Here is a 23478-nt window from a genome sequence, read left to right on the forward strand (position 1 = left end):
TCAATGTTTAGTTAAACTACTTTACACTGACAGAAAGGCGAGTTTTGCTTGAGGTCAAAGTGAGCTGTTTAATGAGGCGACATTCCTGATCTAGGGCGGTTGAAACCCGATGATGCCGCTAGATGGCAGCACCGAGCCATGTAAAATTTAACAGCGTCATAAAAGCTACTCCCCCGGTAGAGTCGCATTTTAAAAGCCCTAAACACAAGGAAAGGGAGTAAGAGAGCTTACTAAATAGAAGCAATCTTTAAACACGATCAGTCAGATAGCAGCACAGAATGAAAACAACAACAAAGCCGGCAGACTGTGCTTTATTAACAAATGAAGGGATTATATTAGAGACACTTGAAACTGTTAACGTCATTATTAGTCTTTCAATGATGAAGGAAGGAATATTCTGATAGGAAATATAAGTGCAATAAGTTGTGAAGAGAAAATGAAACACAGGCCTCTGCACAAACTAAGTGCAACCAATTATTCAGTAGCTTGTATAACAATCCTCAGCAATGACACTTAAAAAGACAATGAAATAACGACTGTCACTGTTTTATTTTTGAGGAAAACATATGCACGTTTCCTCTTAAAAAAACAAAACAAAAAAAAAGGACTTCGAATTAACGAGGGAACCTGAAAGCAGCTCCGTCGCCAAAGCAACGCTTACCAAACAGACTCTACAGGACTGCTGCGGACGACTTTAACGATACAACGTTTAAGGACTTTTTAGTAATTTTTACAACATTGTCAAACAATGGAAGAAGCTGGCAAAGTGCATGAAGAGGCGCCCGAACCTCCTGTGTTGTCCGACAATCAAGTGGATAAGAAGGGGTAACCTGCAGCTTACTGTGGCTAAACACTGCGATAGACGGAACAACGACAACTACCTTGAAAGCGCCGTTGCACGTTGTGTGTGTGTTTTAAATCTGACCGTTTAATAAATACGATGAACTCTGTCACTCTGTCACTTTGCAATTTGGCCCATTTTTGTTGATACTTTGCTCATTTGAGTTGAACGCTGCTCATGTAAAAAAAAAAAAAAGTGGAACAACGAATGTTTTAAAAGTTGTAAAAGCCTCACAGTTATATTTTATTACATCAGTTGAACACAGATCTATAAAAAATAACCTCTAATAATCAAAAGACCACAGTTACATGTCTAAATCTTTTCTTAGTGTCCTAGGTGATTAAGTAAAGCGTTGCCCAGTTTACCTGATATCACTCTACAGATGGTAACTATATTGTATGTTTATAGGGCCTCCAATTTTAAGGGAAAGGAAGACCCGACTAAGGAGGGGAATGAGGAGCTGAAGAGCAAAATGGAAGAAGAAAAGACGGACGTTAAAAAGGTTGTTTTTTCATGTTTCCCTGTCACCTTCCTCTGCAGGATTAGTGAAACAATTGAAATGTGTATGTCTGGACTTCTTTTGGGTTTGTGAAGAGATTTCAGATTTCACCTTTATCAGATTTCATCCACGAGATCGCTTTAGTTCCAAAAACCTGATGGAGAGTGACAGACAATTAAACCCTTTTCGTGTTGTCCCCCTGGAGTGTAATCATGTGAGTTCTTAAGAGTCACATAATGAACCTAGGTGTGAACATGGTGTGAATCCTGTCACATGATGTCCAGTTCAATTCAATTAAATTCAAAATGTGAATCTTTTGTAAGACATTAGCTCATCCTGCTTTAAGATATTTATATTGTAGCCTTGAGAGACCTTCCCAGGCACTTTAACCTCCACTAACACCTCATCCTCTATAATGAGATCCATGCCTTGTTCACACCTTGGCTCGTGTGACTCTTAATGACTTGCATGATTGCAAGGTGGTTCGAGGACTCTCAGGACACCAACAGGAGGACAATGTCATTAGGGGTTAAATACCGGCAGCTTGATGCCAGTTTTTAGAACTGAAGAGACTTCATGGATGAGAGGTGAGTTGTCACAAAACAAAAAAGTTGCCTTCATTTTAAGGCAGGGCAGCTTAGGATAAATTTACATTTCACTCCAAATAAGCTTTGCGAGGCAAGAGTACTAACAGGACTAGAAAGAGGGATCAAATTTCTCTTCATTGGTTCCCTGAATTTAAATAATTCTTTCTTGTCAGTTTTGAATAACGATATCTTACCCATCATATCTTAAAGACCCTATAGTACCATAATATATAGGCTAACCTGTGGCTTCTAGAGCTTCTAAAACTAGAATCAGAGCCATAGCCTTCAACTATCAGGATGCTGTACTGTGGATCTTGCTCACAGTTTGGATTCAGGACATAAACATCAGTTGATGAAACTAGGCTACGAAGAGAGGTGATGATCAGTCAGCAGCAGAGAAAGATCTCTACAGATCATGACAGTGTCAATGGAAAAATATAGAGAAGGTCAGAAAGATCTTCAGTGTGTCTTCGTGGATCTAGAGAAAGCATCTGATGGGGTGCCAAGAGGGGAACTGTGCCACTGCATGAGGAAGTCAGGAGTGGCAGAGAAGTATGTGAGGGAGGTGGAAGACATGTACAGCGAGACAGTGGTGAGGTGTGGGGTAGGAGTGACACATGGGGTCAAAGTGGATCAGCTCTAAGCCCCATCTTATTAGCAGTGATAATGGACAGGTTGACTAATGAGGTTAGGCAGGAGCTTCTGTGAACCATGATGTTTGCAGACGATGACGACGTCTGAATGAAAGGGACACAGGTGGAAAGGTGAACATGCAAAGAGTAGAGATAGTGAAGGTATATGAGTTTAAATACCTGGGGTCATCCATCCAGGAAGGAACAGACATTATATCAGAGGGTTAGGTCATGATTTTGTGTTCTTGACTCTTATTTTGCATTGTGATTGTTGGAGTGAAATAATTAAATCCATTAAAGCAAGTGGCCAAAGGAGAGGCAGCATTAAAATATCCACTAAAACAGATCTTTATAACTGAAACTGAAAACAAAACTGAAGTTATTGCAAAAGATGAAGTCCAATCAGTAAATGGACACTACTACAATCAGATGTAGCTTTCTTAAATTCTTATGAGATGTATTTATTTTGATTTGTCCCACTTTCACTGCTCAGAGGATAATGGGCCTGCAGAAACGTCTGACCACATTAGTGACCAACATTCAAACTGCAGCCGACGCCAAAGAGATGGAGCGAAGGTCAGGGATGGAGGACAACTGCAAAATTAGGTACGTCTTTTAAATTGTTCTCAGTGTTCAAATCAAGCTTCCTCCCATGCAGAAAACCCAGTGCTAAAGTGGCTGATGTTAAATTGTGCTATTCTTTCCCATCAAACAGAGAGGAGCGACTGAAAGATGATGCTAAGGCCTGTCAGGAAAAGGTTGAGGAGATCAGAAAAGGGTGGTCGATAGTTACTCAAAAGGTGGTTTATTCAGAACTGCAGAGTGTCCTGGACAGCCAGCAGCAGCTGTGTGCTGCAGTGATAGAAGACAAGAAAAAACTCATAAGGGAGCTCCAACGGGTAAATTATACACAAATGAGTAAAAGCATGATTTCACGGAGTTTGCATTTGTACCTCAAAGCCATTGTTTATAACTTGGTTCCCTTTTCTGCACTGTGCTGAACAGGAGCGCCGGGTCAAAGAGGATCAGTATTTGAAGAACTTGAGAAGGCTCGATGAGGAGATCAAACTGATGCTCGACAGGATGCAGCAACAGTTTCAAAACCTGTCCAAGGCCTACAGAGAGGAGCTCACACAACTTCAGGTAGAAGCAGATCTGAGTCACAAAGGAGCTTTAAATGATTTTTAGTGCATATGAATCAGTGAGCTGACCACATCTTTGCCTTATTTCAGTTTGACTTTTTGTTTTTAACTCCGCTTAGTTACGGTTAGTTTCTATTGTGGGTTTGTGTGTTTCAGTTTAGATTTTACTTGTTTGAAAATGTTTAGTTTTACTTTTAGTTGAGTTTTTATTAGTTTCAGTTTAGGAAAATCACTGCAGGTATTACGATAAAAACAAATCCAGTGTCTGCATAAATACATCAAGACATCACGTCTTGTGTCATGCACTTATGCATACTGCATATATCTACTACTTACTTTGCTTGTAAAAAGCAGTTATTTGAGGTACTGCTCCCTTCTTATCAGCTCAAAGCAGTCTGGCTGTTTTCCTGTAACTTCTATCATCAACGAGGCATTTTCACCCAGGGAACTACCACTCACCAATTATTTTCTCTATTTCAAAGCATTCTCTGTAAACCTTAGAGATGGTTGTGCAGCAATATCCCATTATATCTATGTTATCTAGATTCTTATTAATAATCTAATGATTGTCCTGTTTTTGGCAGGGAGTTTATCAGCAGGAAATTGACGTCTTACTTGCTAAAGACAAGGCTAAGCTGAAAGAACATATGAAGGAACATTGGGACACAGAGGTTAGGATTATTTAAATGAATACACACACACTTAACTTCTCATTGATGCTAATATGTTACATATATCAGCTCTGTATGTAATGAATGTAACCTATTTCTAGCTGGAGAGTCTGATGGAGAGGAGGAGGATGGTAGAGGAGTCTGAAAAGACAGTTCATGATGTTATGTTGGAGAATACCACCAAAATCAAACTCATGCAGCTGGAAGAAAATGCAAAGTATCAGGTTTGTTTTACCCCAGTGCTTTATTACAATATGATGAAGCCTTGATGTTCTTTGGTGTTGAACATGCCATAGAGTGGTAGTGGTTGTGCTGCAAAAATAAGATCAGTGTTTTACCACTCGATGTAAATGAACGCTCAGTCTTGAGATTGCTTTTCTTGCTTTTACAGGCTCGGCTGAGAGAGCAACAACAGATGAAAGGCAAATCTGTAGTTTTAAATCTTAAACAACTTGAACATGGCAACAAGAATGCAGCATATAATGCCAAGCTGGGAGAAATGAAGGGCAAACTATTAGGGTATTACAGTTTTTTGCAGACAGAACACACATAAATACACATAAATACACATACATGTCCAAGTTATGATGGTATCTTTTTGTTTCAGCTCTTCGAAAGAGGTGAAAAACTTAAAAACCAAGTATGCCAAACAAAAGGACAAGTTTATGAAGCAGAGACAGTATTTGTCTGAGGTCCACAAACGCTCCCGCCAGCACTATAAACGCATACAGAAGGAAGTCAGGTAAGTAAGTGTTAATAATAATAATAATGATAATAATATTAAAAATAATAACCTAATTCTTTTATTTTTTTTCTGTTCAACTTCAACCCTTCCTTGCTTCATGTAGGTACACCACAGCCGCTGATGCCCGAAAGTTTGAGGAGATGTGGGCAACGATGGAGGAAGAGGTGACACAGCTAGCGGAGAAGGCTTTGGCCATTGACTCTCTGATCTGCAAGCACCTTGGTTTAGCCTGGGAACGTCCTTCAGCTGCCTCCATGGAGTCACCTGGTCCCTGCAGATCTCAGGAGCATGACACTAACCCCACCAGTCACCCCTTGCAAACTAGGCATCTTCCACACTGCAGCCAGAGGATGATGGATGCATCAGTCGGGCCCAGCCTGGAGAGGGACTCAGAGCACTGCACAGGGGTGGAGGAAGGGGAGCTATCCTCAGAGATGCTGATGAAAGTGATGGAGCTGCTTTGTGATGAAACGGTTAGAAACAAGTTCACGGTTTGTGTTTATGAACGATGACAGTATGGAGGTGGTTGTTGTAGAACGGGGCATGAATTGCACATGCTCCTTAGACATCCACAGATGTGCAGTATTTATATCATACTAGACACATTACACATGTCAGTAATTGCATGAGACTATATTATGAGAAATTTTTGTCAAGCTAACCTTTTCTAATTAAGCTTTGGTACAGATTAAACAAGAACAAAGTTAAATGATGAGCTTTAGCAGGGCTGATACATTTTGGGATCTTGTTTAATTTGGAAATTTGAGAATAAGCTCAAGAAGCTAGAGCAATAAAACCATTTAATAATATTTCATAACTACACAATACAAATTGTGCCTTTTATTGCAGGGTAAAAAACAAAGTACAATTATATATGGAAAATATTCACATTTGACAAAGCAGATGGCTTAAGTAGGGTGTTAGCAGTATATCTCAGTTTTTGCATATTCAGTCAGGTATTATTATAGAGAAACACTACTTTTGTAAAAACAAAACTAAAGAAAAAAACAGGTAAAAAATGCAAAATAGCAGTTACAAGAGCCTTTAAACTAAACATCCTCCTCCCAACTTAGGGATTCCTGGTTGAAGATAAACTGTGGAAGCTGCTGGCCCCCATGGAGAAAAATGAACAGACCACTGTGAAGCTGCATTCTCTCTTTGCTGTGAGTTCACATTTAGTGCTCCTTTTCATGTTTTTCATGTAGTTACTATTGAAAAACCACACATGCTGTTTTCTCTTTTAGGTTCTGGGTCTTGAAGAAAAGGATTTAGCCAAGTTGGCTGAGTTTTTACTCATGTACAAACGTCAACAAGAAGAGCAGACTGTGGTGAGAAATTGAATGAGCAGTGGGCTTGTACTGAATACGACCTTTGTGATTAGACAACTACTGTTCTTGTATCTTCTGTCAGTGTTTTTGTTCTGGCTGCAGGGTCATTTTGTTGAGGAGGCAGAGGCCATGGAGAACAGCGCCACAGCTGATTCAACCTCCAGACTCATCAACCCTAACAACATCTTGCCTGCTTTACAATGTTTCCTTGAGCAGCACAGGAAGTAAGACTACATACTGAATTATCAATCCCGTGTCTCTTCCTCTGTGTGAGTGTTTTATACTAATTTTTTCCTGTTACATTTTGAAAACGGAGGTCTGTCAACGAGCGTTCCAGTTTAAGCCATCCAGCTAGAGATACCTCAGTGGAAGAAGCCTACTGGGATAGGCTTGGCAACATTATCACTGAGGACAAACTCAAGCTGTGGGATGCAGCGGAAAGGGAATTAAAGCAGTATGAGTGAGTAACACCTACACTGAAAGCAGGAATACCTCTGAATCAGATCAGTCATTTTTGTGTGTGTGTGTCTTTCCAGAGAGGTCCTGATGGATATCTCTGAGCTTGTCCCTGAAACTGAGCTCCTGAGGCAGCAGAACACTAAGCTGCGGATGCAGCTGCAACAGATACTCAGCAGTACGTGCACTTGTGTTTAAGTTTACAGCACTGTAATCTAGTGCAAATAAGAATAATGATAAAACATAGGGCCTTTACCATCATAGCACAGGGTGTATCAAAAAGAATCACCAAATTTCAAAGTGCTTTAACTGTTCACCGGCATCGAGCGACACATGTACTGTTAGAAAGAGTAAGTTTGATGTGGTAACATTATTACAGCAATGACTCCAGATACTCGCAAAAGTGTGGGATGAGTTTGACAATCATATGGACGTATGCTGGGAGGACACATTGAGCAAACTGGAAGTTTTGTATGTAAAACTTTATATTCAGCCACGTATTTTAAAATTACTGTCCATTACTATTACAATATAGGCTTTTGAAATCAGACAATTCTTTTTTGATACACCCTGTATATTAAAACAGGAAGCTAACAGGTTTGATCATTTATAATAATAATTGGTGGTTAATGCTACAAATGATTAACTATCCAGCTTTTTCAATGCAAACATTTTCAGATTTCAGATTTTACTGAATTTTGGAGTGTTTTGACTGAATGAACACATCATTTAATCTGAATACCTCTTATACCTCTGACCAATTCTGGGTATTATTGTTATTATTGTTATTAATTTCAAGTACTTACTTCCAATACAATGAATAATTAAATGATAAAATAAGAAACATTTATCAAATTAAAGTATAATCATAGCAATTAGTAAAACAAAAGGGCTTTAAAAACCCAACTGAGTAGAACATCATGGATCTAACATCTTCTCTGCCTCTCTGACAGGTACCCGGAGCTCTAATTAATGAATAATCACTGTGGAGTCCGAGAGCACTGTAAGCGCCTTTGTGTTCATTTAAAAAAACAAACAAAAAAAAACCCCACCATTAAATGATAATGTTGTGTGAAGTTTTTTATTTATTTATTTTTACAAATGTAAAAGAAAAATAGTCTTACAGTGTAGTTAATCAAACACATACAGTGGTTCAGTGTAAACACAACAGTACACAGAGGATGTGTGTGTGGTTCGTCTCTACCCAGCAATGTTAAACAGCTTGTGGCTGAGCGCTGAGGGCAGAGAGAAGAAGAGCAGAACCAGAAAGAGCAGACCCAGTACAGCAACCAGCAACATCACACAGTGCAGCTTGTAGTGCCTCCAGGCCAGGATACACATCGTCCTCACCGGAGCCAGCAGCCACGACATGCTGGCATTGGGGCGACTGCAAAGAGATTCATAAATCAAACAGCAGTCATGGGTCACTGAAATTCAAAAAAAAAAAAAAAAGCATGTTAGATTGTTAGTAAGTTTAATTTTGGAGCTAATTGAGAAAATTTGTCTGTAATTAGTTGAATTAACATCCAATAAAATCCAAATAAAATTAAAGCCCGATATCTTTTTGGCTCTGTTTTTGATGCTGCTGAAGGAAATTCCTCAGGCCAATGTGAACTAGTCACTAACTTGATTTGCCTTTTCTGCTGAGCAAGTCGTCTGCAGTAGTCTACAAGCCCTTAGCTCAGGGGTCCCCAATCCCAGTGCACGAGGGCCGGTGTCCCTGCAGGTTTTGGATGTGTCCTTGATCCATCACAGCTGATTTAAATGAATAAATTACCGTCTCAACATGTCTTGAAGTTCTCCAGAGGCCTGGTAATGAACTAATCATTTGATTCAGGTGTGTTGACCCAGGGTGAGATCTAAAACCTGCAGGGACACCGACCCTCGCGGACTGGGATTGGGGACCAATGTTTAGCTGCTCTCTTTAGGGGTTGTCATACTGGATCATCTGCCTTCATCTCACCTTATCACCTCATGATAGGTATGACACACCAACCCTGTGCATTGTCCATCCTGGTCTTTCCCAATGAAAATCTTAATCACATCAGGTCTCACTACCGTCTTGTAAACCTTGTAAAACGATCTGTGTTCACTACCTCTGCTCCTTGCAGTTTCACTGTAACACCCATCTCTCTCGCTCACACACGTATTCTGTTTCACTTATACCGACTTTCATTCCTTTTTTATCCAGAGCATACTTCTGTACCAAAAACATAAAAATACATTTTAGTGTACTGGTTGAGGGTTTTGTGTGCAACAAAATAATAATGTTAGTCAAGCATGTCAATATATATAGCTATATATATGTCTATATCGCTGCAGGCCACCAGCTTAGTCATTCATTTTTTCTCACTTTTAATATTCTATTAATTAATTAATTTTTTAACCCAAATCAGATCTTTAAATCTAAATGAATCCTTTAGTGAGGATTTAGTGCTCAGGGTTTTGGCTAAACAATGAAACTGAACTTAACGCTCATCACAGCAAGACAGGATGTAAACATTAATGGCATCCTTCTCAGCTGTTTGAGAGACGATAGAATTCCCGATATAAGAATTTATCGTCCGATAACGATATAAATCACAAAAATGTATCATTTTCTGTAAATTATGTTAATCTCGGGGAGCTCGTCTTGCGGGAAGTGTTTCCAGCTGCGCATAGTGTACCTGGGGTCGAGTGTTTTAACCGATGCATGAAACTATACATTTTTAGACACAAGTTGTAACGCCGCCTTTTTCTTTGTGAGTATTTATTACATGGCGTGCTGCGGGGAAAAGCCTGTTTTAACATTTGAGTCTAAGGTTTTTTTGGGGGGGGGGGGTTTAGCACCTGGCGGCTCTTTTTTACTTCTCATCCCTAAATAATCTGCTCTTTCACGAGATTCAGTTTATTTTGAAAAGTCTCAACAGGATCTTGAGCTTTATTTGTGAAAGGTTTCTGTGAAACATAAACAAGCGGACACGCGATGGTGTTACCGTCGTTGTTGCTAACCACAACGCATAAAACAGGCGCTTGTCCGTCAGTAGTGTGGTTATATAAAATATAAGAGAAAGAGAGAAAGAAGAAATTAATATAGCCACTACAGTGACCATCAAAACGATGAAAAAATATTGCTGTAAACAGTTTATTTTGCGACACCACGAAACAATCGATAGTGTAAAATGAAACGATAGACGTTTTTATATCGTCATCCGATATATATCGTTATATCAAACAGCCCTAATGTATATAATGTATATAAATACACAATCCCATTGTAAAAACAGGCAAGTTTATTGCAAACAGTGAAACACAGTATCACAAGCAAAGGTTCCAACCACAGGCAAACTAAAAGGGGCGTAAAGGACACCACACACTTTTGTCTGGAGACAAGAACAGAGTTTTCAGAAGCAACCCCCGACTTATTTGACTAATATTCCCATAAAAATCATCTTTACATTTTTGTTAACGTTAAAGACAACAGGGTTGGTGATTTGGTTTGCGTCGAGCTGGAAAGACAAGTCATGCTAACACACATGACCACTTTGGTCAGTTATCACAGTGATGCATGCATATTAACATATACTGTAGCCAACAGTGATCACCTTTACATGTCTGTAACTTTGGAGGATTATTAAACAGACCCTGGTCAAAATGATAATCACAAATAATTTATTTTAATTTTCTCTGGGATTTTTATGAGTGACGTTTATGAGTCTGAAGACGAGGCTGGAGAGCATTTACATAATTACACACAAAAAACTCAGGACATCCAGACGGAAGCTGCTGTGAACACCCGTGCTTGCACAATAACACAATTATAAAAATGAGGGGGAGATTTGAATCATTTGCAAAATCAGTTTTTGTTTTTATTCTTAAGGAGAAATATTTAACACTAAAGATAAACTAAACACCACAAAATGCTTATTAATTAAACAATTAATAACAAAGTCATCTTGTTCTATGTCTCACTGAAATTTACTAGGAAAATAGAATTATTTTTGTTTCCTTATTATTATTACTATATAAGTGTGCAAAACCTGCAAGACCAATAACAGTTAAAAAGGTAACACTTTAACCTCATTTAGCATTTATAAGCACTGAATTCAAATTTCATGTACAGTTTATAACAAACTCTAATGAAAATATAACTTCTCGTGAGAGCAGTGACTAGAGAAAGCTGGTTTATAAACAGATAAAGAATTATTATATTATTATGGAATAAGTTATAGCTGTTGACAAGCACTCCACATCAATAATGACTTCAAAGGTCCTTAAATTTCAGAGATATTTCCATCTGCAGTAATTTATATTTACTCTGTTCTGAGACATGATGCAACACTCATTACGTCTCAGAACATAATGAGAAAACAGCATTAGAAGGAGAAACTGGAATGAATGTGGTTTGCGAAGCAGCTTGCCACATGGAGCAACTGTAGGCTGGCTAAAACATCCTGAATAGAATCTAATAGATAAATATAATCTGAGCCATTAGCTGTGGGCTAATTGATATCAGTTGATCTGTGGGGACTTTGAGGCCTGCCTGAACTAACACTATGTTCAATTTCTCTACATTATAACACCACACCACAAACCATTTATTCAATGTTTATATAGTGCTTATAAATAAAATGGTGGCAGGGTTAAAGTGTTACCCAAAGTTTTGTCCATTCCCTCTTAAGCTAAAACAGTAACAAGAGCTCATATAGTATGACTTGAAAGTGCAATCGCCTGACCACTAACCCTGGAACATATAAAATAAACTGAAGGCTGAAACAAATAAAGAACCATCCACTTTCATGTAGCATTGCTTCAGAGGATTTTCAGGTTCGATCGGGAGTTACTTTGTGCCATGTAATTTCTGCGTAATCGTTTAAAAGGATGGAGTCCAAATATTGTACATTAGATTTGTTAGCTGTTTTGCAGAGTTGTTAGTTGGATCTTCATTACTTTGGAGCCAGGGGGGCAAGGAGGGGGCAGTGGGGCGGTCACTTTCAATGGTGTTTCTTTCTCCTTTCAGCGCTAAGAGGGGAAGGTGTGAGCTGATTATGAAGCTCAGATTGGATTAGAGAGGAGAAAACATAGCAGTCTTGTCTCCCATCAGTATTGCTCCCTTTCACTTATCCGTCCATCAATCCATGCAGCCACCCTTCCCCTCCCCATCCCCCTAGCAGTGGCTTAGGCCCCCAGCAGCTTCTTGACAAGGTAGCCTGGCATGCTGTAGAGGAAGAGGCCCACCATGATGAGCAGCAGCAGGGCCAGCACTATCTTGATGATCAGCCACTTGTAGCGGTTGCACACCAGGTAGCGGATTGCTTTCAGCGGGCTCAGGAACCACAGGAAGGTTGTGTCTGGGCGACTGGATGGTTCAGGTGGAGTTTTTAAGAGGATGAAAATAAAGAAATGGTGAGAAAAACATGGAGGTGGAAGGAGGGTTGAGTTAAAGGAGGGTGAGAAGGGGTGAGTAATAGTGGACAATGAAAGGGAGCAAATAAAGAGGAGTAGGACAGAAAGAGAAAGCTGGCGTTAGTAAGCCATGTTGCAATAATATGCATGCTCACGGTTCACATTTCTATCAGTATTATGTTTCACAGGAGCAAAAAAACACATCACAGAGTGGAAGCTTTCTATTATGCAGAATGAGTATGTTGACACATGTAAATGAGTGGATGATGATTGACCAACAGCTCAAAAGACTGACATTTCTGGCAAACGTTTGCAACAGAGGCTTATTGCCCCCCACCCACCGCTCCCCACCCTGGAAACCAGAATCCAGAAATATCCTGGATGTAGGCACTCATACAGCTTATAGTGCATTACAATTCACAGGTTTTTTCTCATAAAATGGGATGAGATTCTTTCATATTGTAGATGGCCGATGGACTCGTTTGCCTAGAAATGATATGATGTTGAAATGCCCACAAAGTATATGCAAAAATACTTTGGAGCAGCACAACATTACTAAAAAATATAGGAACTCTTTTATATTTTGTTGCTTGTAAGCAAACAACTACAGTTTAATATGCTTAAACACAGGTTTTATTAATATAATAATTGATATATTTTTCAGGTTTCTGGGTTTTGTCTTTTTTTTCCTGTGTTTGGTATTTCCCTGTTTTTCTCCGTTTTATTTTGATACTCTTGATACTTTTGAAACTCTGTCATTTCTTGTGACTTTCATTTAATTTTACTGCCTATGTCTTGTTTGAACTTCTTTCAGCTGTGATTTGTTACCCCTGATGTTTCCACTTCTCTTGATTACCTTATGTGTGTATATATAGCTCCATGTCTCCCTATGTCATTTGTCTGTTTCTCATCATAGTGTAATCCTTGCATTTGTTGATGTTTCTTTGTAGTTTTGCCTCATGGGCTTTGCATTCTTGGAGCCACTATTCAACTACCATTAAAAGTTTTGACTTCATTTTGTCATTTTTGGATTTAAAAAAATATATATATACATTTTAACCCTCACATCTTTAGAATTATGTAATTTTTAAGTTGTCTATACTTTTCCCTTCTCTACCAATCATCCCACTTGATAAGAACATGGATATTTCAACCACCTTGTTCACCTTAAGTCAAAGCATCCCTACATGTGTCCATACTAAACAGTTGGTCACAATATGGGTGGTAACAAGATGTATAATGACGCTTGGTGGCAAATGACACTGACTTGCACACAGGGCTAAGACAAGATACAATAAAGGACACAGACGACTAGTCTACTTCTAAGACAACAGAGAAGACTAAGAAACTTGGCTGGAAAAAAAAGGAGAGGAGCTAAAGTTAAGAGAGAAGAATCCAGGACGCAAAAGGGGCAAAAAGAGAAGCAGACAAAGTGAAGAGGGGGCGGAGGCTACCAGCGCATCAGGCCCCCAGCATCTTCTTGACCAGGTAACCAGGGATTGAGTAGAGGAAGAGGCCCAGCATGAGCAGCAGCAGAATCAGCCCCAAGACCTTGAGGATCAGCCAGCGGTAGTTGTGCCAGATGAAGTAACGAATGGACTTCAGAGGGGTCAGAAACCACATAAGACTGGTGTCCGGGCGACTTTGCGGGAGAAGGAAGAGAAAGAGGGAGGGAAGGAATGCAGTTGAGGCAAATAGGGGGGGGGAGGGTAGGAGAAGAATAACACGCACATGAAAGGGGAGGGATGAGGGGAAAGACAGGGAGACAGTTGAAGAGATGATAGGAGGAGTAACGAGTGTGTAACAGTGGCCTTTTGACAGTGCAGAAAGCAATGCTAGAGGCTAACAGGAAAATGTTTTACATCTTTAAAAAAATATAGATTTTAAGTGGCAGTACCTTATGATGTTTTAGAAACACTGCTTTTTGCACTGATAGAATGATTTTCCTAAAGACAAAGTTAAACACTTGCTCATGTCTGTCTTTTTCTGTTCCAGACAAGCGTTCAAATTTTTTAACTCTGAAACCAGTTTGTGTGTGTGTGTGTGTTTGCAAAACACAAGTTCTTGTATATTTTTTTTAAACATAACCCGTTAATATCTTACTTTGGTTTTTCCAGTGGATCTGGCTCATTTCGTCCCAGTCCTACAGGGCTTTTCTCTGCTTCCTCTGCTGTCACTAGGTGAAGCTCAGCTTCAACTTTCCCCTGTAATGACATTGAAAACAGAACTCAAAATAAAGAAGTCCTTCCACATACAAAATACAAATGAATTTTTTTTCCTTTACTTTTTTAATCTGAAGGATTTTTAGAAGATATCATATATTGTGAACACAGGTGGATTAATGCACACACACACACACACACACACACACACAATCCTCTTCAAAAGAAAGGTTTCCTTTGAACTGAACTCTCAATTTTATGTATGTTCGCTTATCCCCCCCCCCACCTTGAAAATGTCTTATAAAAGTATTATAAGTATTATCATAAGAATCATAATAAACCAGTCACGATTTTGCTCATTTTCACTCTTGACTGTCTTACCGTGAGCTCCATTTCATCATTCTCATTACGGGCTACGAATGGCCACCATCCTTTAACCCTCTTTTGTTTAAAGATCGAAATGGTTGGCAGATCCTGCTCATTTCGAATCATGCCAAGAGTGCACTGCTTGGCTGTCTTTGCGCCCCGAGGAAAACGGTTTAGGTCCAGCTCGATTGCACCTGGGAATGGTGAAAGCAAAATAAGTCAATTTGGAATAGCCAGTACTCTTTTTTTATACACTGTTCTCAGCTAAGTCATCCTTTTCTTAACATCCTCAAACAGCTACAAAGAAAGTCAGCCATAAAATGCATTTATATCAAACTAACTGTTCCTTTGTTCCTCCTGTGCCTCCATGAGTTCCCTCTGGGTACCCTGGCTTTCTCTCCAAGTCCAGAGACATGCATGTTAGGTTCATTGGTGATTTTAAATTAACCGTAGGTGTCAGTGTGAGTGTGGACAGTTCTTTCTCTCTCTCTCTCTCTGTATTGGGCCTGTCCTCCTCCTCTTGCCCTCTGACAACTGGGATAGGCTCTCCAAGACACTGAACTGGATAAGCAGCTAAGAGTATGGCTGGCTGAAACTACAGCAGAACTACATGAGCATTTGTGAGATTGTAGTTACTGTCAGTGCTCCTTCTATTAGAAGTCTATTAGAAGTAATTTAGTAAGGCACCCTGACCCTGATAAAAGTAAATGCCTACCTGTGGTCTATCTGCACAAACATTTGATATTCTAAAGAGCTCAGTGACTGCAAGTGTGGTACTAGACTGGCATACCAACAGTGCAACAAGTCAGTTTGTGAAATTTCTTCCCTCCTGGATGTTCCACAGGCAACTGTAAGCGGTTTTATTGCAAATTGGCAGCGGAGAGCTGAAGCACATAAAAGTTGCCAATGCTCTGCTGGCTCAAAGGCTACAGAGCTCCAAACCTCATCTGGCATTAACATCAGCACAAAAACTGTGTGCCAAGAGCTTCATGCCATGGGTATCCTTGGCTGAGTAGCTCCTGTAAGTTAAATGTGTAAGTGGCCCAGTACTTTTGTCCCTGTAGTCCATGTCAGATGAAAGGATTGCAAAAAAAAAATTATTTCGTCCTCACCCAGGAAATCATCAGCAGAGAAGTGGTCTGCATCCCAGACCTGCAGCGTGAGACGAGGAGGGATTTTGTATTCGGTCTCATCCCAGGAAAACATGGACTCCTTCTTAGAGATGACAATCTTCTCCTCAGCCATGAGATAATCAAAAGGGAAGACGAAGCGCCAGTTAAAGTTCCCCTCACCGGTCAGTGAGTGATAGTGCACATCTGTGTCCTGTTTGTCCTCCTGCTGCCCTTTCAGCCATCTATGTAAATGGTCATAAGGGTGAGAGTTAGTCTGATCTCCAGGATCATGGTTTGGTGTCATAAGTAGATGTTTTTGGATTTGTCAGCCATGCACTTCTAAAGTCCAACATGTACAAATTTACGTGATGTCAATTTAGTGATTTAAACAAGAGCAAAGGGCCTGTTAAATGTATTATTTGGCTAACAAGAGAGATGATGCTAGAAGGTCAGAATCAATGCACATAATGCGGCACCCCAAAAGCAAATCAGCTTCATACATGTGATAACTTTAAAATCATTATTGAGTAATCCATAAAAATCTGATTTGATGCTGGAGTTTCGCACTATTTAGAAAGCCATGCATCCATAAAACTTGCAGATTTATGAAATCTCCATGTTTTATGGACACAGAAAACTTGCAGATTTATGAAAAAAGCTTCATATTTAAAACTGCAAATTGCAAATGGAGGACTGATGCCTGGCATTGATGGTGCAGCTGCAGCTGTTTCATTAACAGTTAAGTGAGGTTGACTTTAAGTCAGAAGGAGCAAGAGGGAAGGTGCACTCTCAGTTCTCAAAATACACCCCTCGAAAAAAGAAAAAGAAAATTCTAAAAGAAATAAAAATAAAATAATAAATAAAAAAAGATCTGACAAAAGGTATTTGTCAGTTTAAAACAGGTAAATACTGAATATCACAAAGTGCTGATATGGTAATCGAGATGCATAAATTAGACTGAGATAAAGGCTCCAGGGAGAGGGCGCTGGCAAATTTTAAGGTGGTTACAAAGGGAAGAAAACATGCCAAATTCACGTGAACCAAAAAGTGATTCATTATTACTGTATCACAACACTGGATCCATCTGAAACAACCACAGTTCTTCAGTCTGTCCTGAAACGTTTGCTACTGAAATCTAGAGTGCAAACTGAAGGTTAACCTAATCTTCTACTGTAAGGGTTGTTTAAGAGTGGCACCCTGTTTGCTACAGTCCTGAGGGGACACATCCACAGGTGACACCACATCACCTTGGGTAAAGAAAGAGGAGTCACTAAAACATAATAACATAAATGAAATGAAAAAAAAAATCTAATCTAGGCTGCAAAAGACAATGTCACTTTTAAAGACAAGAGTTCGATCGTACAAGCATGCAGACAGTCACCAAGCAGTTTATCAGGAACACCTGTATACTTGTGTCTGTGCAGTACACTTCCATGCTGGAGTTTTTTTCCTGACTGTAAATATCTTATAAATTAATATTTGTAATTTATTGCAGGACCAAACCACACAGAGAAAACCTCAAATGCCTTGTTGTAAAAAACAAAAGCAAAAAGCCAACAACAACAACAAAAAAAGGCCAGTCTTATTTGCCATATGCGTTGGTTGCATTAAATAAAAAATTTAACAAAACTATACTGTTATTATTATTATTATTATTTTTACCTGGAAACTAATATCAATTCTTTAGCATTTTGAAAAAAAGTTATTTCACCAGAGAGCAATAACTGTACGTAGGGTAAAACAACTTTATTAGCAAGGCTTGACTTGTCAATAGGATGTGACTATTGTGAGTTGGCATTATAGGAATTGTTGCTCAGTGTTACCTTAACTGAAGGTTCATGAACAACATAAGTTAGTCTTAGTTATTCATGATTAAAGCATTTTGAATTTCATACCACAGTTTTTTATGTCAACACATGACATATCTTTGCAGTCGGTCGAAATTATCTAAAAGTAGCAGTTATACTGGTTCAATTCAATTCAATTTTATCTTGTTTATATAGCACCAAATCACAACAACATTTGCCTCAATGTGCCTTTGTAAGGTAAAGATCCTACAATAATACAGAAAAAACAGAGAAAACCCAAACAATCACATGACCCCCCCATTAGGAAGCGCTTTGGTGACAGTGGAGAGGAAAACCCCCTTTCAACAGTAAGAAACCTCTGATTGAAGCAGGCTCAGGGAGGGGTCTGTTGGGATTGGCTGGGGGTGAGTGCATTGGCACATTAATTTGTTTGTATTATATGCTGTTACGTGTTGTTCATGTGGTTTGGTCCTTTCTGTGCAAGTTTTTCCATATGCATTTATTTTCGTGCTGACAGGGGTGTTTGAGACAAGCGAGGTTGCGTGCTATGCAGAGTTAGAGAAACGGGAGGGTCATAAAAAAAGGATTCAAGGGCTTCAGGAGGAGTAAATAAGGGTATTTTGTTGTTACGAGCCATGCAATGGATTCGTGTGTTTACCCCCTGACATAGATGTCAGACATCTTCTCTCCTGTCATGAATGCATCGTCCTCTAGAATTACGTCATCAGTGTTCCAAATTATAACACGAAGCTCAAAGCTAGACATCAGCAGAGTATTGACCAGAGAAAGAGAGAGAGGACGACAGACAGGAGACACGCCACGAACACAGAGACGCAACACACGACACAAACACGCACACAGAAAAATGGAAACAAAACAAAACAAAAAAAAGGTAATGGTTAACTGCAAAACAAATCACACACAGCTCACACCCACGGGATGAGGGTTGGCTGCCCCATCCCGCTGTACCTACCCCCTGACAAATATGTCACTGGACTTTTCCCCAGTGAAGTAATCATCGTCCTCCAGTATTACTTCGTCTGTATTCCAAATAATCACCCTGAGCTCATATCTGGTAAGCGAGGGGGAGGAAGGAACACACATAGTTGGACTTATATTTGACATTTTTAGAGCTAACTAGTCAAACAGACTCACCATAATTTAACCAGGGGATAAAACTACATTTTGTTCTTGAAAAAAAAAAAAGCTTTCTGTTGAGAAGAGCAATGAATAAATATTCATATTCAGTTCATAGCTTTGTATTAACATAGAATATTTTCAAAGTGACAGTCATCTTATTGCTCCAGTAAGTATGTACCTCTTTGGTTTTCTTGGAGAAATGTCAATTGCAGGTCCAGGGGCAGGCATATCCATAGGGAACATGTCCACCCACATCTCAATGCGGCCCTTTGAGGAAAAAAAAGAAAGAATCTGCTCTAATTTCCAATCAGATACATTTTGGGTGTCTTAGCAACGCAGTCCTTTCCTACCTGTTCAATACCGGGTTTGTCAGGGTTCAGCAAGGGTCGGGTCTCCACATGCTCAGGGACGAGCTTGCAGCCAACTCTTGGGATCTCCTCCCAGTGATTCAGCACCGTGAGGGCCAAATGCTCCTCAGTCTGCTTCTTTAGACCTAATAGAATAATAGTAAGCAACGAGGAAAGCAAGAAAAACCTACGTCTGAATACATTTTATTTCACCTCACCTTAATCTTAATGTAAACAAATTTGAAAATGTGAAAATCTCTGTAAAACCAACTTAGTGTAAATGGATATGCAAGGAATATAAATGAGATATAGAAAAATGACAAAAGAAGATTAATCAGGATCACGAGGAAAAATATAACAATACCGTTTTCATCCTCAATCTCTGTCGGTGCTGTAAAGATTCGATTAGCCACCTTGACTTTGCCTCCTGGCCCATAATGAGGTCCATCAATCTTGCCATCCTTACAGAGTTTAGCCAGGATCTGACTGGGCTTCATAGGGTCCCGCCAAGAATTATATCCATGGCTAACACCAAGAAATACCACAGAGAGAGCATGTAAGTCATTGAAAGATTTTGTGTATGTATTTTCCTGGTCCTTGGTTTTTGTAGGAAATATTATTGGCTGCAATATAGAGAAATCACTTAGAAAAGATGGCTGATTCATGGTTATTACACAGAAACTTTTTTCCAGGTAATTATTATACCTCTGGGCATTTTGGTTGAATTTATTCTTACTATGAAATTACATAGAAACGGGTAGTATTATATTTTGGAGACCAGATTCATGGTTATTACACAGAAACTACGGCAAAGGTTTTCCAGGTAACAAGCGACAGCATCAAATTTTATAATTATGTTACCTTGGAGAATTTTAGGACATACAACAGAACTAATTTCACCATTATAATTTTGAAATGGTGTCCTAATATATGAAAACATCAACCTATATTACTTTACAAGGTTATCCTATTTTTTCACCATAATATTATATTATATAACTGAATTTTTTCATTTGTTTCAACATTATTACCCCATAATTTTATTTACAGTCTAATATTACCCAGTTAAAAATATCAAGCAATAGCTCGATATTAACCATTAACCAACAAAGAGGCAGTGACTGTTGTTACCCCACTATAATCATGTTCTTACTGAGCCATATTATAAGTGCTACTTAACTGCAAACCAAATGCAGTCAAACCAAGGAAACTTTTTAAACTTTTAATAATTCAGTTGTTTGTTTATACTATTATTAAGCTAAGAATTCTACATTTCAAAAAAGTACTTAAAACAAATGTTAAGTTTCATATTGTGGCATTACAACTTAAACAACAACTCAAGCAGGATAAAATAGATTTACACTCACACAGAGTAGCTGGAGGAAATGCCACAGGTGACTCTGAATTTACTGTAGAAACGGTTCTCCAAGTCAATCTTTGTCTCACCAATCAGGTCATCTGTGCCGACCAGATCCCAGTCATACACAGACACCGTCAGCATAGACTCCATGGGAAAGGTGGCCTCGATGTCAAATGATCTGAGGACAGGAAGTGGAGGGTAATGTGAATAGTTCAAAAGGTGCAATAGATCCTGACACATAAAGTTGGGTCACTGTGCAAACAATGGAATGGAAATAAATGCACAATACAAGGACATGAAAATAATTGTTTAGTTAAAAAAGTAAAAGTAAAACTTTTTGAAAAATATATGCTCATCAAGAATTTGATGAGCAGCAACAACTTTTTCTTTTTTGTTATTACACCTCCATCATTCAACAACAAAGTGATTCAAAATTTCTCTCGACTTACTTTCCAAATACTGGATTGAGCTGTTTGGAGATATAGTTCTCTTTGTCCTTGACCTCTGATTTGCCCAGCTTAATGACAACGTATGGGTCAGCTTTCCCATTTATATCAGCAGGATGGAGGTCTGTAGCCTGGAAAACAAAGAGAAGAGAGAAAAAGGATTCATTTTATTTTCATACACTTCATTTTTATGACTGTGGCATAGATTTAGACATAAAGAAGGCCACCTACCCTGACCACATAGACACGAACGAGGACTTTGACAGGATCGTTATGCGGGATGCTCTGGAACATCCCCATGTTAGGATCAAATCCTGCTTCTCTTGTGATCTCTTCAGATACAGGTAACTTGTATATACACAAGGATCCCTGAATGATGGAAAAAAATAATATTTATATGTTGTATTTTCTGTGATTGTAGTCTGACAAGTAACAGTTCTTAGACAGTGTTTTCCCACCTTGAATCTACCAACAATCCTGTCGTCATCCAGAGCGTGTTCGTCGTCATCCCCAGCCTTTCCTCTGTACAGGTTGAACGTGTGAAGCCAGTCTTCAAAGTTGCCATATTCACTCTCAAGCTCCTTGTTGTACACCTGAAATAAACCAGCAAACAGAAAAACTTTAAGTGTGCAGAGACATTAATGTGTGCTGGCTAGCTTTTGTATGACTGTTAATGGCATATTCACCACTAGCTCATCCACTTTTGCTTTCACTGGTCGCCTCTCGGAGCCATCTGCAGCCTGACCCTTCCTCTTGTCCTTAGAGTTCTTCTTCTCTTTGCCCCTTTCCTTCGTCTTGGAGCCTTTCAGAAGAAGTTCATCGGGTTTGACATCTGATTGAAACCATGAATGGAGGTGAAGACAGACATATGGGATGAAGACATGAAGACATAGGTGGCAGGGTTGCATGCACCACTACACATTATATAACATGAAAGCTGATAGGTCTTTATCAGGGGACTAAGTTTCCCAGTTTGTGGAGATTTTATTTATTATCTTTTGACATTCTCTGAAAAAAGAATGGTGATCGAGAAGAGTGACAGTCACATATTGAGAAACTTTATTTTGAGAACAGATTACAACAAGAACTGCATTTTGCTTGTACAAAGAATAGTAAAATTTTAACTGTGAACTTAAAAATGATCTTTCTTCGTACGACTCGCCTAGCGCCTGATTTTTATTGCAGTTTCAGTAAATCATTTTATGCAATAAAAAGTATTTAATAATTTTATTTCTGACGATTAATAAGGCAGACCTTTCTCCTCCAGCTTTCATCTGTACTGCATAGCTGGGAGGTCATGCTAATGTGAAAAATGATTATGATGTTCAGCTCTGCACAAATGAATGATGGATTCATGGGACGAAAGAGAGGAAGAGCAACAAACACATATGATGCCTCTCATGCTACTACATAATAGTTCAAGGAACCGAAAACAGTCAGGGATATAGTAGGTCCATGTTTGCAAAACCACAGCCTAACATTCAATATTAGCGACATTGTGGTCATGTAAATGTTGACAAGCCTGTGAAAATTAACACTTCATTACCAAAAGTGTAAATGAAATTAAAAAAAGATAAAGTGAGGCTACCAGTCACAAAAGTGGACTGAAATTTCAATTCTGTGAGATAAACTACACGACGACGTCTTCTTCTGTTTCATGTAGCATGGCCCTATTCCAAGGGAGATAAAAAAGGAAAGCATCAAAGCACCTTTTCCTAGCATTCAGACTCTTAGACTTCAGCCACAGCTGCATGCTGGCAGACAGCATTACTGATTTGGTAGAGTTCAATACCTGCCGTTTCAGCTGCTATCTCGATGTCCTCTCTCTCCTCGGCCTCTGCCTGAGCTGCCTCCTGGGCTCTGAGGATCTGAAAAACCAAGCGAGAAGTATTTGTCAGTCTAATAGGATTGTGCTTGTGAGAAAAAGTCCCGTAGGACTCAGAAAAACAGGTGTAGAAGCAAACAGAATTGACTGCATTCAAAGGGACAAACCTCCTTTAGTGTCTCTATGGAAGCAAAATATTTAGACCACCAGTCCAGAACACTCTCGTCCGGCTCATCCTCTTCCTCCATTCCTCCCTTCTTTTTCTTTTTTTTCTTCTTTTTGTCTTTGTCACTTTCTTCCTCAATCTTAAAAGAAGGGGAGAGATAAACTGACCCTCAGTAGATTGACTTCTTATTTATAATGACACACCAGCGGACTGTGGCACGTATTTTTATTGCTCAGTTTCTGCAAGAGGACTACTCACCATGTCAACTTTTACAACAGCATCAGACGTCTACAGTAGGGGGCGTCACATAAAACAACACAAGGATTAATACACACGACGGATGGCGCAGGTATGACTGGCACATGTACAGAGGCAGGTAAAGAGGACTGAACATAAAGCAGGACTTCAACTACTGCCAGCTACAAATATACCATATAAACATGCAGTTTATAGAAATCCA

At 39.2% G+C, this 23478-nt stretch overlaps 2 protein-coding genes across 11 annotated transcripts in view; one reads left to right on the plus strand and one right to left on the minus strand.

Annotated features, from left to right (window-relative positions):
- Positions 1-657: 657 nt before the first annotated feature.
- drc1 (dynein regulatory complex subunit 1 homolog (Chlamydomonas)) lies at positions 658-8306 on the plus strand. Of its 2 annotated transcripts, XM_006792487.3 has the most exons (17): positions 658-825; positions 1250-1343; positions 3053-3165; positions 3275-3458; positions 3565-3702; positions 4286-4372; positions 4474-4596; positions 4764-4891; positions 4980-5114; positions 5221-5590; positions 6191-6280; positions 6362-6445; positions 6548-6669; positions 6762-6905; positions 6982-7079; positions 7855-7904; positions 8110-8305. In XM_006792487.3, the coding sequence occupies exons 1-16, from the start codon at positions 749-751 to the stop codon at positions 7872-7874; spliced, it is 2007 nt and encodes a 668-aa protein (XP_006792550.1). In that variant the 5' UTR covers positions 658-748; the 3' UTR covers positions 7875-7904; positions 8110-8305. The 2 variants fall into 2 exon arrangements, with proteins under 2 accessions (XP_006792550.1, XP_006792549.1); XM_006792486.2 differs by having other exon boundaries at positions 7855-8306.
- A 1849-nt stretch (positions 8307-10155) lies between these two features.
- otofa (otoferlin a) overlaps positions 10156-23478 on the minus strand; it is a 78853-nt gene continuing 65530 nt past the window's right edge. For 2 of the 9 annotated variants that reach the window (XM_087851859.1, XM_087851855.1), the window contains exons 32-47: positions 23277-23306; positions 23020-23157; positions 22820-22895; positions 21714-21859; positions 21486-21620; positions 21259-21396; positions 21031-21158; positions 20589-20759; positions 19586-19746; positions 19225-19367; positions 19053-19141; positions 18708-18806; positions 15927-16168; positions 14830-15008; positions 14390-14490; positions 10156-12239 (exon numbers count right to left, since the gene is read on the minus strand). In XM_087851859.1, the coding sequence (XP_087707985.1) occupies positions 12059-12239; positions 14390-14490; positions 14830-15008; positions 15927-16168; positions 18708-18806; positions 19053-19141; positions 19225-19367; positions 19586-19746; positions 20589-20759; positions 21031-21158; positions 21259-21396; positions 21486-21620; positions 21714-21859; positions 22820-22895; positions 23020-23157; positions 23277-23306 (2157 nt within the window). In that variant the 3' untranslated portion in view covers positions 10156-12058. Of the gene's footprint in view, positions 12240-13740; positions 13929-14389; positions 14491-14829; positions 15009-15926; positions 16169-18392; positions 18492-18707; positions 18807-19052; positions 19142-19224; positions 19368-19585; positions 19747-20588; positions 20760-21030; positions 21159-21258; positions 21397-21485; positions 21621-21713; positions 21860-22819; positions 22896-23019; positions 23158-23276; positions 23307-23478 lie in introns of all 9 variants that reach the window. The other 7 variants (XM_087851864.1, XM_087851860.1, XM_087851858.1 and 4 more) reach the window with 7 other exon arrangements.

Source organism: Neolamprologus brichardi, chromosome 15 (genome assembly GCF_056152115.1).
Source record: "Neolamprologus brichardi isolate AB-2024 chromosome 15, ASM5615211v1, whole genome shotgun sequence".
Taxonomy (NCBI): Eukaryota; Metazoa; Chordata; class Actinopteri; order Cichliformes; family Cichlidae; genus Neolamprologus; species Neolamprologus brichardi.

Excerpts from the sequence above, each read along its gene's own strand:
- drc1 (XM_006792486.2), top strand. The coding sequence starts at position 749 with ATGGAAGAAGCTGGCAAAGTGCATGAAGAGGCGCCCGAACCTCCTGTG. Across the intron at positions 6,281-6,361 it reads AGCTGCATTCTCTCTTTGCT|GTTCTGGGTCTTGAAGAAAA; the intron begins GTGAGTTCACAT and ends TTTCTCTTTTAG. Across the intron at positions 7,080-7,854 it reads GCTGCAACAGATACTCAGCA|GTACCCGGAGCTCTAATTAA; the intron begins GTACGTGCACTT and ends CCTCTCTGACAG.